The 16,673-nt window shown below is 35.6% G+C and overlaps 2 protein-coding genes and 1 long non-coding RNA gene across 5 annotated transcripts; all 3 read right to left on the bottom strand.

Moving 5' to 3' along the window:
* Positions 1-1,302: 1,302 nt before the first annotated feature.
* On the bottom strand, positions 1,303-4,132 carry LOC111800697 (small ribosomal subunit protein eS6). Its single transcript, XM_023684507.2, has 6 exons — positions 4,001-4,132; positions 3,855-3,919; positions 3,181-3,238; positions 2,984-3,092; positions 2,581-2,853; positions 1,303-1,659 (listed from the first exon to the last, which is right to left on the bottom strand). The coding sequence occupies exons 1-6, from the start codon at positions 4,004-4,006 to the stop codon at positions 1,421-1,423; spliced, it is 750 nt and encodes a 249-aa protein (XP_023540275.1). The 5' UTR covers positions 4,007-4,132; the 3' UTR covers positions 1,303-1,420.
* A 1,808-nt stretch (positions 4,133-5,940) lies between these two features.
* Positions 5,941-15,474, bottom strand: LOC111800693 (uncharacterized). Of its 3 annotated transcripts, none has more exons than XM_023684499.2 (6): positions 15,104-15,474; positions 13,814-14,285; positions 11,367-11,677; positions 11,242-11,280; positions 6,610-7,019; positions 5,941-6,415 (listed from the first exon to the last, which is right to left on the bottom strand). In XM_023684499.2, exons 1-6 carry the CDS (start codon positions 15,387-15,389, stop codon positions 6,149-6,151), a joined length of 1,785 nt encoding a protein of 594 aa, XP_023540267.2. In that variant the 5' UTR covers positions 15,390-15,474; the 3' UTR covers positions 5,941-6,148. The 3 variants fall into 3 exon arrangements, with proteins under 3 accessions (XP_023540267.2, XP_023540266.2, XP_023540268.2); XM_023684498.2 differs by having other exon boundaries at positions 11,224-11,280; positions 15,104-15,471; XM_023684500.2 differs by having other exon boundaries at positions 11,224-11,280; positions 13,814-14,251; positions 15,104-15,244.
* On the bottom strand, positions 13,006-13,546 carry LOC147791382 (uncharacterized). Its single transcript, XR_015422269.1, has 2 exons — positions 13,409-13,546; positions 13,006-13,139 (listed from the first exon to the last, which is right to left on the bottom strand). It is a non-coding gene; the product is annotated as an uncharacterized LOC147791382 (long non-coding RNA).
* Positions 15,475-16,673: the final 1,199 nt, after the last annotated feature.

A 16,673-nucleotide genomic window follows, 5' to 3' on the forward strand; every position in this document is an offset into this window, starting at 1 on the left:
TAAATTACCCGAATCAACCTAACCCAAAAAAATTATGATAAGGTTAAAGATATTTTGTAGACCCAACGCTACCAAACTTTAGGTTTTTTATTCTTTCTATTGTGAAAGTCAATGAAATTTTGGTCATTTGAGTGTTCAAGCTTTGACTTTAAATAAGGTGTAATTTCAAGTGCTTAAGAATATTTAGATTCACTTAACATACATCTCCTACTATGAGCTAAAGTCTAAGGAACATTTCATGAGAGATTTCATTGTAACAAAATATAAGGCTAAAGTATATTGATTTGATTGAGATATTTCACCCACGAATTGAATATAGCTCCACTCATCGAATCATTGATAAAACAATTTGACTTGGCGAGAAAAATAATTTTCAATAACTTGTTGATCCTTGTCCCTATCCCTCTCTTATCTCGGTTTCAAAATTTATAGTTTTTGAATTTCTTGGCTTAGTATGAAATCGAAATATACCTACCTAGCCTAATCCTAACAATGAGTGAATAGCCTAATCTTAACCATGAGTGAATCAATGAGTGAGTATGAGAAATGGAGTTTAATCTCGTTTATATAGCATATGACAAACCAATCAGCCGTTTCCACTGTAATTGTCAGCTCATTCTTGACAAATCCAATCGAGTGTTCATAATCTGGAGTAAAAAGATCTGAACCTTTGAACCTTTTCTGTAATTGTCAGCTCATTCTTGACAAATCCAATCGAGTGTTCATAATCTGGAGTAAAAAGATCTGAACCTTTGAACCTTTTCATGCCAATACTAAAAATCGATGCCTCATTCTATATGCCTCACTCTCCTTAGTTTTCTTTCCTTTGGTTTTGATGCCTTTGTTATTTTTTTTTTTCAATGTTACAGCATCCCTGTCGATATGCGTTCTTAAGACGAGCAACAACACACCTTTTTCTTTTCAAAATCTGCAGGGTACCTATGTCTTGAGAAGAAACTCGTACATGTATAGCTTTACCAACAAGGTACACCTTCCATTTCAATAGTTTAATCATAAGAAATACATAGTTAAGCATGCTCCTAACAAGTGAAAGGAAGTAAACCCTAAACCTTATGTCACAGAAGATAGAAAAGACGGGACCATTAGGTGCCAAATCCAGATTCCAAATCCTAGGCATGGAGCCAAGAACTAACCATCAAACAATCAAGCTAGAATTTCAAATTTTCTTTAGGTTTTAGTCTGTCTTAGTGCGAGAGATTCTAGGAAGTATTAATAATGAGAAAAAGAATAAGCGTACAATGAAGGGAAGAAAATACCACAAAGGCCTAACAGACAAAAGAATACCAAAACATTCCAGATCTCATATTATATGCAGCCGCAAAAAGTTCATTCTTCTAAAAGCAAAACAAGATGGCAAATATAAAGAGAACAGAACACTGACATAAATAATGTGAACATACTAAGCAGCAATGGATGGCTTTGAAGCAGCAGAGAGCCTGGACCTCTTCTTGGCCAAACTCTCGCTGCGACGTTCCCTTTGCTCCTTCAACCTAGAGGCCAGGAGCTTCTGATACTCAGCAGCCTCAGACTTGGCCTTCGCAATTCTCTTCTTCTTCTCAGCAATTCTTCCTCGCTTCCTCTGCAGGGTCAGTGGGGTAACCAACCTCTGAATCTTCGGGGCTTTGCTCACCTTTTTGCCTGCCAATCAAATAAATCATCAGAAACTTGATTCCATAATAAACGCAGCTGAAAAAACAATTACTATTAAGTGGCCAAAATGAGACTGGGGAACTAATACAACACTACTATTTTTTCTTGTATTCATGAGCATCCAACACCAAGTTGCATACGGACTATTCTTACGGGACAACCACCTAAGCCTACTACATTTAGTTGCCAAAGTAACTTGTAGGATATTAAATCCGTATGGTCAACATGACCATTAACCCCACAACTCCCTTATTCTCCAGCTTTAATAAGCACAATCCATCTACATGTAAACAGGAGCATCATTGAACAACAATGTAATGCAAGGTTCATCTAGAAACGTTGGGACTATTCAAAGAATAGATTATCATACGAATACATTGAGATTCCAGTCTAGTAAGAAAGAAGGAGAATCAAGTGCTTTTATCCACTACCCAGTAAGGCAGTTCACTCTTTCTAGAGTAAGTAATTCATCCAACTATCCAATTTATGAAAGAAATATCAGACCGTGACCTGTACTTGCACCATTTATCAAGCACTGCCGGAAAATCACACACATAACCACCAACTTACTTCGTTAGTATATGACATGTTTAGAAACCACAACAGCAAAGGCTAAGGCTACGCCATGGATGCACATAACCGTGGATTGTTCGTGGACAATGAACAAGCCTTTGATAAGTTTTTTTAATCGCTCATACATTATGCTATATCTTTTACTTGCTCGAATGTTATTCTATATCTTGGGAGTTAATTGTTAGATCATTTTGCTTCGTATTCTTATGCATCCCTTTTAACCAACTACGAATATTTTTTTGATCCACTGACTCCCAATCCTTTTTGTAAATTTTATACATCTATAAAATTGTTTCGTATAAAAAAAAAACCACAAAAAGCATTCGTAAGCCATACCAGATTTTGTGGTGAATGATCTACGGTATGTGTTAACATACTTTCGAACATCATCCTCCTTTGACAGATTGAAAAGTTTGCGAATCTTGGATGCCCTCTTGGGACCCCTCATTCTTGGTTTCTCAGTGTCTGTCAAGCCAGGAAGATCGTTATCACCCTTCTTCACAATAACCAGATTCAGAACTGAAAGGTCTTGGCTGACAATGCATCCACGCACAGACTTCCTCCTGCGCTCTCCATTACGCCTACCATAACCACGGAAACAAGGGGTACCTGTCCAAAAAAGTTAAAACAAACGTTTCCATTACTCATGATATTGCTATAAATGATTGAAAACAAATAATGAAGGCCACAAATATGATTAAATGGTTAAACATTCACTAGTCTAAACAGTTCCACAAACCTCTGTGTAGTAAAAGACGAACACGGCCAGGGGTCAAAACACCCTGTTTCATTGGGAATCCCTGCTTGTCACAACCTCCCATAATCTTGAAAACATAACCCTTGAATTCCTGATAAGAGAAAAATCATCCATAGTCAACTCAGAGACAGCAACTAGGAACTAACATTTCATTTATTGTAACTGAAGAGCATGCATACCTCTCCAAGGGAATCTCCACTGACCTCCTGGGAGATCCTCTTGTCAAAAAAAGCACGGCTGAACAAAGACAAGGGATAATTTTAATACATAAAGAAATTTAAACTTTAGTAAAATAATGACAAACATACATACATACATACAAACAAAAAGGAAATAGCTAGAATCTTTCTTTTTGCTCGTTTAAAACTCATTAAATATTGTTTCTCGGAGAAATTGCTGCTTCACTAAGAAAAAAAATAAGGGAAAGAAAAACACAACAAGCAATGCAAATACTGCAGATAGATTTCTAGCGAGGTCATATATAAGCTATTTGAAATCCATCGTAATAAGACTGAACGTTAACTCAAAAGTTATAACTGCGAACATATCGAACAAACGATGCTAACACTACTCTACTCATCAGAAGAGAGCCAGTTTATTTATTATACATCTCAAATCCCCTAGTTCCAGAAAGTCTTGCTATTGGAATCAAAGATCTAAAGATATGAAGCCACGCTTAGGTAAAACTCAGTCAAAACCAAGAGATAACGTTCCATTAGACCAACTCCATGTAATTATGTAATGTTTATGATATGAACAATCGACTGAAGATGAACAGATTAATTAATCCACATAGAATGCACATTCATGATTAAGACAACAGATTGAAGAATAAGGGAATTCGAAAGCTAACAGTTTCTGATCATCGTCGATTTCGAGCTTCTTCTGGCATCCAGTAGTCGGATTCGCAATATTAAACTATCAACACGAAAACTCAAAGTTAGCATAGCAGTAAAACTCAAGAAATAGTCAGAAAGAAAGAAATCTACGGGGTCGAACCTTCATCTTCAAGAGCTTCGATTATAGCAGTGGCGGCCGCAGAGTGGAGACGAACAAAGAGCGAGCCGGCTACGCCTTCAACAAGGGTTTCTAACCATGCTCCTATTGGAATTTATATGGGTGAAATTATAATTTTTTATTTTTTTTTTGTTTCCAAGTAAAAATAATAATAATAACCAAACAAATCGATAGGATTTTAGATTTTGTTTAAATAAATGACGTTAGTTCTTGATTCTCCTCAAGATTATATATACTTTTAGTCATTTTATTTTTATTTAAATTCATAATTTTAAATTATTTATTTTGGAATGACTCTTAAAACTAATTTTTAATTATTTGGAAGGTAAATTTTTGAAATATTATTAAAATTGGGTCGTAAATCTTAATTAAATGTTTGAAAATAAATAAATAGATTTTTTCAGACTAATATTTTACTCTTATTTAAAAATAAAAATTCAAATAAATAATCCAAACATCTCGAACTAATCTAACCCAAAGTTTTTTATGGTTGAGGTCGGTTGAGTTCATTATTTGATAAGAGTTGTTTGGGTTTAAAAAAATCTACAACTCGAATAATTGAGTTAGGTCTAAAATATGTCTCAACTTAATCCAGTCCAACTCATGAACACCCCTACTACAATTAGTGAATTTGCAAGACAAAGTAAAGAAGAAATTTGTTTTCAAGATAACTTCAAGAAGTTTGAAAAAGAAAAAAAGACGAGAAATTCTTAGATCATAGATTGAAGCAAATGAGAAAGAGAAAATGGAAGATAGAGATGACCTACGAACGGTAGATAAAACGATTTTCATTCATATAATAACAATGATAACTTTTTAATTTTTTTTTTAAGTTAAAAGAGTTAATTAATATTACTTTTGAAACTCTTAAACTGAAAGATGGAGCAAGGATCTGGCTATATCTACGGTAAACTCTTCTTCGACTTTCAGATTCTAGGTATGTGACCATTTTTACTTAGAGATTGATTTTTTTATGGTCTTTTTAGATTCCCTGTCTCGTCTCTTTCACATGCGACTAAACTACTTAGCTGCAAGAATTACACGACGATGTTCTATTCATTTGGAGACGATATTCTACTTATTTGCAAGGCAACAGCCATAAGTTTTATCATGTTTGAAGCATGGAGACGATATTCTACTTATCTGCAAGGCAACAGCCATAAGTTTTATCATGTTTGAAGCATCACCTGCCTTTCCTATAATTCACTATTTGTACACTTTTTAATTAATTGAGTTGTGCTGAAATTGACAACTTCCTATAAATATTTTCATGATAAGGAGATAGGTATCTTTTGCAAACATCATTTTCAAGGGAGATATCTTTTGCAAACATCATTTTCAAGGGAGATCTAGTCGAAGAAACAGGCAATTCCAGGCAATTCAAGTGACTGAGAAATTGTCTGCTCGGCTTCTGATTTCGATGGAGCTTTTGCTATATATAAGGGTTTTTATACCTTCTCTGAATGGATGGGGAGAACCAAAAAATCATATTCCTGCTTCATTGTCAACCGTTTCACTTTTGGGAAGTTGCTACAATGAGGTATGAATATGATCAAACTGCCAATGCAATCAATAGCCATTCCTAATCATATTATTCAAAAGGGTTTGCTGCTCCTGGATTTAGATATGAACTAATGCACTCAGTTGTTGGTTTGGCAGGTAAAGAAGATAATTTCTAGGGAAAACAAGAATCACAACAAATCACCATATCCACACTGCCCAAAACAATCAGTCTTGGATTTAGCAAGGGCGCACTGTAGTTAACCACTTCCAGGTGTTGAATGTTCTAACCTCGGTGAGGTTCATAACTTTTATTTTGCTGATAGGGCTCTAGACTTCATCTAATTACGATTTAGAACTTAGTTGACCATGGAAACTGAAATTTTGAGGGCGTAAAGCTCCCATGGATTGTAGCCAACCACTGGTGTTTAATGCTATCTTCATATTAACATAATTAATGAATATTTGCAGCATATACAAATAATTGAGTTGATCTGTGCAGGTGAGAGGGGGGAGGAGCATGGCATGGAAAATATACAGTAGAAGAAGAACAATAACCACTAACAAAATTCTAACCTCCATCAACCAAATAAGAAGCAAAACAACCATCTGCTAGTCCCATTCATCCAGCTAACCTGTCACTTTCCGTTTCTGTTTCCTCATCCCGAATTTTCGCCTTCCCCGCTTTCTAGTTTTCTTAGATGAACTAGGTTTGGCAGCAGAAGGGGTTTCTGTCTTGTGTTGCATGTCGGGCTCCTGGATTCCTGAGGCTAAGTCAGCTGGAGAAGTGATTTGCTCCTCCAATTTCAGAGTCGGCTCAATAAACTGACCATCAACCTCTTCATGAATTTGCGCCTCTTCCTTGGCTGCAGAATCTTGCACCAGAACTTTCGTAGTCTGCAAACATACAAGTGAATTCCATGTTTAGAGCTACCATGATATAAAACTTCAGCTCAGTATTAGTCCCTCGGTCTGTACATATCAAAGACCATATTTGTTGCAAGTCGATGTAGGCAAAGCCATTATTGCTTAACTTTGGTTGGAATGAAATCAATGAGTTTCACATATTGGTGATAGATTGGGAAACTTACACTTCTTCCACAATCCGCACTCTGAATCATATCAGGAAGTAGCATGACCTCTCCATGACTCGTAATTGCATTTTCAGGCATAAGAACATCAAATGCGTCCTCAGACATGTGTTGTGATGCTTCATGCAAAGACCTAACGAACACATCATTTCCATCTTCAGGTGAAGCAGGATCGTCACTTGATGCAAGCATGTATATCTGATTGATTGAAGAAAACTTCATGGGATTTTCATTCACCACCTTGTCAATTCTGTTCTTCAACTCATGAACTCTTGACTGCGCAGCTTCAATTTTTAGAAACATCTCTTCCAAATTATTATCATTATCTCCTAACATAGAAGATGGCCATCCGTCAGTTGCAATTGTCCGGAAGTCATTGATGCCATCATGTCTCATATTCTTTGTCTTGTCTGTAGAGATCAGAGCAGAGAATCAAACTGACTACTGTTACCAAGAGCTCTCCGTACATATATTGTCTTTTCAAACTTAAAATGGGCTATTCTTTTAACTATGAGATACAGGCTTATTTGTTTATTAAGAACATCTATAACAACGGAAACTCAAAATAAGGGTAAAAAAAGTACCGGACATGATCATGAAGATTACTCTAATTAGCATAAATAAAGAAGGCACGGTTACAAGAAGCTCAAAAGTGTCACTGTGAAGCACGAATAAGTCAAATAGGGTCCTTAAGGTCGTTACAAACATTGGATTCGTTACAAACAAAATGATATAATTGACCATGTATAAAAAATAGAGGAGATGTCCCAATAAAGCCAAGGGGATTTAAAAAAAGGGCCCTCAATGGGCAGAAATATGCATCAAACCACAATTACAAAGCTCTATAAACTCTTTGTAAAGAGAACACCAAGTAGCGAGGTGAGTGTTCCCCTTGAAAAATCATGTTGTTTCCGTCAAATGTCTCCAAAAGAGGGCCGCCACCACATTGTAGCAAAGGATCTTGGAAAGGGACAATAAATAATTAATGGGAAAGACCCAGCTAAGATTGAAACTTTTATATAGTTCTTTCGTATCTTTCCAACCACTTCTCATAGAAATGTCATCAGAACTCACATTTTGAAACGGTTTTAGGTTTTTGTCTCCAGGGATGCCCACAAAATGACTGTCCAGGTTCCAACAAAATCTTTAACATTTTTCGGTAAGATAAGGAGAGACTACACATCCAACATATTCTAACCCCAGCATTTGGAAGTATAGAGTAGTAGAGAAAGACGAGGTCTAGATCTTCAAAATTCTGTTAGCAGAGATAATACCTAGCATGTAAGGATGTCTTAATTGCACCATGCCCGTAACGTTTAACCCCCTGAAAACTAGGGACCAAAGAATAACCTTGAATTTTCTGTAAATTTTCTTCCAAATAGTCCTTAAAAAGGTTAACAAAGGTTTCACAATTTTTAGTAAGATGGGCAGCAAATGATTTACAGGAATAATTACGAGACTTGTCCATAAGATGGTATGACTCTGTTGGTTAAGTTAACAACCATCACGAATACTCACCAAGATTGCCTATTTGTACTCCAATTCTATTTCTATCTAAGTTATTCTAAATAAAAGACTTCATCCCCCTTCTATAGGATTCCAAGAATCTTTTATGAAAAAGGTTTTCAAACTAGCCAGTTAGAAGAATCTGGGGACTATACCTTTTTTTTTTTTTTGATAAAAAATCTGGGGACCATGTTTTCAAAGGCTGATTAGTAATCCACAAATCTCCCAAAAAACAGTACATCATCCATCATCCATCATCCAACATAAACTTTTAGGAACGTCCAACCTCTTCCGCTAATCCCATTATTAATAGCAGAAACCAAAAAATTCATCGACTTCAAAATTTGCTAGCTATAACAGAGCCATAAGGAATCCAGTTTGTATTAAGATCAACACATTCACATTAAGAAAGCAAGGATATTCTCGCTTAGGTTTCTCAAGCTCAAGCAGCCTACGTCAATGCAGAGAGCAGTGTGCCACTTGCACATTTTCCTTTCAATAATATTGAGAACCATACTCAAAAATCTAGGAAAGGGATAAAAAATTATTATTGGTATGCTGATAAGGCTTGATTGTAACAAAGTGATATAGCCTCCTCTAGAGGGAGCCATATTTTTCTATCTAGCTAGCTTGTCAGGTTCCTTTCTACCATGGTCCATGAGTTTCCAATTTCTACCATGGTCCATGATATAGCCTCCCCTCCGAAGGCTCCTATGCAGGTTAATGGCCAACCAAAAGCAGCAGTTATGCCTAGTTTCCTAAGCTAGAACTTCCTCATCATCCACATAGATTCCACCTAACAATCTATCTAGAAATAGAAGATTTCCAGAGTGAAATGTATGTGGCATAAGATGCTTCTTCCAAAACACAAGTGCAATAGATGTATATCAGCTACCAATAAAATTGGAAAATCCGTTTGGATGGTTACATATATTCCAGAAAATATACATCACTGTCATATCATTTATCTTCCCCTCCGCTTTACGTTTCCTTGTTTATATCATTTATCTTCTCTCAATGGTCGCATTGTGGCTAATGTTTTGCCTTTTTCTGGGAGATCACTTTCTTTTTGTTCGGGTTGCGTCATGCATTGTTAGATAGGGAGACGATGGAGGTTCTAACTCTCCTTTCTTTCATTGAAGAGTTAGAGTTTATGCCTAGGAGGAGGGATTTTCATTTATGGAGTCTTAGCACGTCTAAGGGATTTTCTTGTAGCTTGTTCTTTTGTTCGTTGTTGAATCTCTCTCCTCCTCACGAGTCTTTTTTTTCTTTTTATTTTTTTATTTTTTTATTTGTGGAAAGTTAAAGTTCCATAAAAGATTAAATTCTTCATCTAACAAGTTATCCATGGAAGAGTGAATACTCTTGATAGATTTATAAGGAAGATATCTTAATTGGTTGGTCTGTTGTGTTGCATAATTTGTTAGAAGGCTTAAGAAGACGTGGATGTATCTAGTGGAGATGTGATTTCATCCGGTCCGTTAGAGATCTTTTTTAGGTGTTTGGTTTTCAGTGTGCCAGCAGATATGTGGTAGGGTGATGATTGAGGAGTTCCTTTTCTATCTGGATTTTCGTGAGAAGGGAAGGTTTTTGTGGCAAGTTGGGTCGTGCGCCTTGATATGGGGATTTGGGTGAGAGAAAAATAGAATCTTTCGAGGAGTTGAAAGGAACCCTTCTAAGGCGTGGTCCTTTGTGAGGTTCAATGTTTCTCTTTGGGCATTAGTGACGAAACTTTTGTGAGAGTACTAGTATTGTATGCTATGGAATATAAATGGAGATTTAGTAGCATGTTAGGAAGGGGCATAGTGGCAATTAGTTAAGGGTGTCTTGGTTATAAATAGGAGTGTTGGGGACCTTAAAAGGTGCAGAGCATTTTGGTGGAGCATCCGTTCAGGGACCTGGGAGAGAGATAGTCTTCTCAAAAGGCTATTGTTATATTGTAGTTTCTCTTCGATATTGCAAAATTATCTCGTCTTTTTCTACATATTTGAGTACCTAATAGCTTTTTTGTAATTACTCTTTAACTTATCTTACTGGATTGGAGTCCCCTTCTTTAATAGGACTTCCTTTTATGGGCCTTTTTTATGCCCAGGTATTCTTTCATTTTTCTCAATGAAAGTTAAGAAAAAAAAAAGGAAAAAAAAAGGCATCACTCTCATATTAAAGATCTCCAAAATAGGCTTCGGCAGATTGACAGTCAGGTCTTTGCATGAGTTTCTTTTCTATTAGCAGCATGGTCTGTAAATATTGTTAAGTCAGTCTTATCATGAAGTCTGATGAAGACGTTATAATTTCAGCATCTTGCTGGGCTGATTCTCTCTAAGCAGGTCTCCTTTGTAAGGCATCACATCACTTTCTTATGATGTTCTTATTCTCTTGATCTATGAATGCTTAATTTTAATATCTTTGGCTTGGAAATGGTTTCCAACATGATAGGTAGGAACTAATTTTGCAGTGGAAATTGGTAGAAAGTTAGTATAGAAATGATAAAAGAAAAGATGTGGAGCCTCCAAAAATAACTATACTTCGATTTCTCTCTACCTCCAAACTTTCAATACCTTTCATAAACCATCTCCCGATGATACAAAAATGCCTTCCTAATATCCTATTAATATTCTTAATATTTCCCTACTAATATCCCTAACACTAGTTCACCCTGAAACCCACCTAGTCCTTCCTAACACCCTAGAAACGCCAAAAAATTTATGTATTGAGACTCTTTCTGGCGATCCTAGAAAAAGAAAAGCTGATTTTATGGCTCAATATTGTTAAAACTATCATCTAAGAGAAAAGGAAAATAATTGGGAGGTTCTAAGTTTTGTTATTTCTCTTGGAAGCATCTCCATAAAGATTGTAAGTTCATTTGGATCAAACGTCAAACCCACATATGGAGAAAAGAAAAAGGATAACAATATCACATACCTTTAAAAAAAAAAAAAGAAGATAAACATAAATTTTTAATAATCAAATATCAAGCGTAGAGCTAATTCATCTAACAGTCAAAGACTTGAAATAGCTTTCACTCCTCCATTTATTATTAATCCGCACAAAATCCTATTCAACAATGTACAATTTAATGATATCAACCAAAATAATAACTTCACTTACTTAATTTAAGAGAAGTACCTTCTGAAGATATGTCATCAGCGACAGACCTCTTCTTCTCTGGAAAAACAAAAGAATACTACAATGTCATAGAGGGAGACACTAGGAAAAAAGGACTAGCATAGAAATAGTTGAGGACTTGATACCATAATATGAAAACAAATTGTGATGTGCCATATATGAAGCTACTTCAGTTGTCTCTTCATTTTTCTTCCTTTTCTTTCTTTTCATTATTCTGTCTCTTTGAGTGTGACTTGAGAATCCTGTTGACTTCACATCAAAATCTTCCGTTGAGAATTGCTCATAGACAGACTGCTTTCTTTGATCATATAATGCAAGTTCCCTATCGTATTTAGACGATTGAGACTGAAGTTTCCTAATTTTCAATTCTAACCATCTACACCGCCACGTCACAGGACTTATAAACTTTTTCCAGTGATCTGTCAACTTTTTCTTCCTGTAAAGTAAAATACATAAATTAACACTTGAATATCATATGAAGTTGTGAGAAAAGATAACATATTTGAGAAAAACCTTGACTTTGATTCTACAAGTCAAATTTTTTTTTTTTTTGCCTTGTTCTTGCAATGTCAGCCTTGCAAGGTGAAAACGAATAAACTCTTTTAACATTTTTAGGAATGGAATAGGCAAGTGTGCCCTAACCCATGAGTCAAAACTCAACGAAGTTAAATAAAGCTAGTTGACTCGTATTTCTCCTACTACAAAATGCATATTTCAAAAGATTTACAAATTTAAAAAGACAAATTCAATTCAGTTTGGCTTGACTTCACATGGCTTAGCTTTTTCTGTTCTTTTGGGGGGGGGGGGGGAGAGAGAGAGAGATTGAAAAAAAACAAGGGCATACAAAAAACAATCTCCTCCAAAAAAAAAAAAAAAAAAAAAAGAAGAAGAAGAAGAGAGTTTGGCCCTGCCTACATAAAAAGACTTCAATCCAAAAGAACAATACCAAAATTATAATTACAAAAAATACTAGAGACCGAAGCTCACAACGACATATTAAACCTAGCCACGTTGCAAACCCTCCACACTCACTTTCTTGACCTCTCTAAAAATTCTATTGTTCCTCTCACAACCCAAATACCCACAAAACTGCAGAGAAACTCGCTTGCTACAACACTTTGTCCTTCCTCCAAATAGGAGGATTTAGAAGCACCTCCTCCATCATAAGGGGAAACATGCAACCAAGTCACTGACAACCAAATCAAATACAAAATATACTCAGATGTGATATTTTTTTATAGAGCTAGAAATCCATACATGATATTTGTGATCTTCTTTGTGTCAATTATAGTTTCATTTTGACATAACAGACTTGTTCATTATGACTTATTTGGATTACAAAAAAAAACTTTCATTGAGAAAAAAAAAAATGAAAGAATGCAAAAGGTTCAACAATAGCTAACTAAAATGAAAAGGGCTCAAATCTAAGAGAATAAGACTTATCAAATAATTGGTTTTTTTAGAGAAATAAAGAGAAAGCAATTACAAAATTCTTTAGAAACAGGTGCCCAACCAAAGGGTTAAACCTAGCTAAAGATCAAACATCCTCCACTGAACACTTCACATCCTTGAAGATCCCGTTTGTTCATTATAAGATGGTTTGCATAATTTTTGAAACTATGAAGTCAAATCATCCCCCTTATAACAGACAATTAAATGACCAGACAATAAATAAATTCCCTTCTATCCCTCCTAGAATAAGTACACAACAGAGAGACCCACCATACTCAATTAGATGGGAAAGTACAATATGCCGATAACTTACTAGAAAAAATCACGCAGCCGAACTCGATTCAAGCAACTATTGCTATCATTTGGGAGTTTGGTTGGACAGTGATCAGAGTACATCCAGAGACGAGGACTTCAATTCTCTTTTGACAAGGTTCTTTTCTTAGCTTCTGATTGAAATTCACCAGCAACATATTTCAGATATACGAGTCTACTGACACATCTGTGTTATAGTATCTCTGTGAATTTAGGAACTATTGGTCTTTTGTCTTTTACTGTAATTTTACTATTATTAGTTTAGGGCTCCCATGTATGAGATTCTCCCATATTTTGGTCTCACAATGCCATGGTATCAGAGCACTAGGTCTTTCTGAGGGCAACTTAGGTTTTGTGAGTTATTCAAGATTTGTGAACATTAAGGGTTTGAGATTTGGAACACCTTCTTGGCGGATTTGGACAATTGCCATCAGGATCCGCTGCCGCCACCACCAAGGTCCATCGCCAAAGTACTTTTTGACACCACCAAGCACAAAAGATAGCCCAATTGCCAATCAGCAGGGCTTCCATGTATGCTTATGTATATTTGAGTCTACTGTATAGAATGAATGAGATTTTCCAACGTTTTGGTCTCACAACAACAAAATCAAATTAGAAGAGTTGAAAAGGCTGTAAAAAAAAAAGGATAAACATTCCAATCTCTGTACAGCAATGATGGCATATGAGAATCAGTTTTCAAATCATTCATCCACCAATAGCACAAAATTAAGTATGGAGAAAACGTGGGGAAAAAACGAACAAATAATTGAAGCACTTGGGAAACGAAAAGGAAAAGATATATGTATACCTTGGAAATACTTCTCTGCATCCATTAGATATAGGCTGCAAATTATTATCATCATATAATTGGGATTCAACTTCTTCGTCATCCAATAACGAACCATAATCTGTTCCAGAAACAGTATCACCAAACGAGCTTGAATTTTCGGTTGAATCATTGCATTCACTACTAGGACCTCCCTCACAATTATCTGTACACCCAATAATATCAATCTCCATATCCTCACTTCTATCGTACATCATACTTCGTTCAACAGATGGAGCTTCCATGCCATGACTTTTTTCCTGACCACTGCTCGTACTCGGTTTATCCTGAGCAGCATTTTTGTCCTCCACACACCTTGAAATCTCCATCAAAGTTTCCTCCACTTTTGATCCATTTTCAGGTCTCATGCTAATATAGGCCCAAATTAAGGCCCTCTTTTGTACAATCAGGCAATTACATCTAAACAAATGAACAGCATCAGAACGCAATACACCTACACCAATACTTATTCAGAGTATATCACAAGTACCTAAAGTACGTAAAAATATTTTAAGTCTTCCAAATGTAAATAGCATAAAGAAAAATTTAAATTGAAGGTCCAACAATTGTTTTTGTTCATATCCTACATCTGTTTCCACAAGAAGATGCTATTTATAGGTTGAAAAAAATAAGTAAAGAACGAATTCATTGAAGAACTCATTAATTCTTGTTTGAAATCCATGAGCACATGACAGAAAGAACAGAATTGCCTCACTACTTTCATTCAAAAGCAAGAAGAAGACGAAGAAAGCAATCTTGACCTCACTATCAATCTTTCTCATCGAAATGAAAAGGGAGATAACGCATAGAGATTGAAAGACCAATAAACACATAGATCATATAGCCAAAAATAGGACCAAATTAGTGAACGGTAGCACAAAACACAAAAGCCTCCGGGAAGAAAATCAGCAAAGAAAAGCATTTCACCAATACAAGAAGTGAGAAACGAACAAGGACAACTATCGCTACACTCCGATCAAAAAAATCAACAAACAAATAACAGTCCATGTAAGGTCAAAGGGAAAAGTTCACCATCACCCCTGAAATTCTTCAACAAATTGCATAATCCATTTCGGACAAGAAATCTTCAAAAAAAAAAAAAAAAAAAAAAAAAAGAACTCGAAAACTGAAACGTATTATTAATTAAATTTCTCGAGCATCAGAATAGTGCCATGTTGACTGAACTATGGCAACAAGTTCACACTTTCAAGAGCCAAAAAGAAAATCCTCTTCCCGATTCTCACTCTTCGAACGAGTGAAGGAAGAACCAACCTGGTTTGGGGGTGAATCGATTTCGAACAGTTCTTCTGCCCGAACTCGTCGATCGGCGAGTGAATCGAAAGCACCGGAGGCTAGGGATAGCCGGACGACGACTAGATGAAGTCAGATCCGGCGAAATCAAGGGGAAAAATGAATCAAAAGAGGAAGAAAGTGAACGGAATTGAACGAAAACTGTACAGTCAGAACGTGGGATGAATTTACGCCAGAACAAAACAGAAACACCGCCAATTTTGGTTTCATTATATAGTTTTATGATGCAAAAAATGGACCCCATCATGTATTAATCATGGGGTCTACCGCCCCGAATTTTCACATGATCTTCCATTCCTGATTGATCTGTCCGGTCACAGTGTCCAAATTAAACCCCTCCCGCATCCACAATCAAATTCATTCCGCTTCTGCATACTATTATCCTTATATTACTCACCCATCACCTAATCAATATCTTAATCATCTAAATTAAGTTTAATTATCAATTTTTATCTCTTAATTTCAAAAATTTTATCCATTTGGTCCATAAAATTTTTAAATTACAAATTAAGTCATTACGATCCTTAAATTTTGTAGAATTAGAAATAGAATTTATGAGAATAAAATATTTGAGAATCAAGTAAAGATATTGCTGTCATAATTTTATATAAATCAATAATATATATTTTTAGTTATGGTAAGTATTTCTAACAATTTTATTATACTAATCAATTTTAGGGAATTAATTGTGGTTACTTTGATTAATTTTTTATTAATAAAGTTATTAAAATAATTTTAACTAATTTATTTTTCATTCACTTGTAAATATATTATGAATAATATGTTTTTAATTTTTTTTATTGTAATTATCATCGAAGAAATTAACGTATGATACATGATAGTTTTGCCACAACTGCTATTGGCTTCGAGCGTAGGGATAGCTCGATGGGCTTTATTGCCCGCATAGAAGAATGCATCATGCCTAATAAGCGATCGTTTAGATGATCTCAGAAAATGTTTGAAGATTTGAGAGTAACCTTTTGGCTGAAGTGGTGGATCTGAACGCTAGATTAGACCTCACCATGAGAGTGGTGGGAAACCAAACCCCAACTGGACGCATAGTACAATTCAACAAGATAAAGATTCCTGAGGCAAAGCCCTTCGGTGGGGTTCGAGATGCCAAGCCTCTAGAGAACTTTATCTTCAAACCCGAATTTCGAACCACAATACCCTTACAAAAGAAACAAAGGTCACATTAGCATCAATGCATGTAAGCAAAGTTGTGGTGAAGATCCAAGTACATGAATATTCAAGATGACTGATGTACTATGGACACGAGAGCTTAAAATAAGAACTTCACTCTCAATTCTTCCCAAGCTATAAGGAGATGTAACTGGTCGTCGATTCTTCCCGAGTTATATGCTAACAAAGTCATAGTTGATTACTCGCTTTTAGTTCATAACATTGCTTTCTTTAAAATTGTTTTCAATATATTTCCTCGCTCACGTTTTCTAAACATTTCTCCACCCATAGGCTCAAGCACACAAACTCCAAAATTCATTAAAATCACCACCATTTATTAAACAACTCC

The sequence above is a fragment of the Cucurbita pepo genome, chromosome 8, assembly GCF_057944985.1.
Source record: "Cucurbita pepo subsp. pepo isolate OVF chromosome 8, ASM5794498v1, whole genome shotgun sequence".
NCBI classification, from domain to species: Eukaryota; Viridiplantae; Streptophyta; class Magnoliopsida; order Cucurbitales; family Cucurbitaceae; genus Cucurbita; species Cucurbita pepo.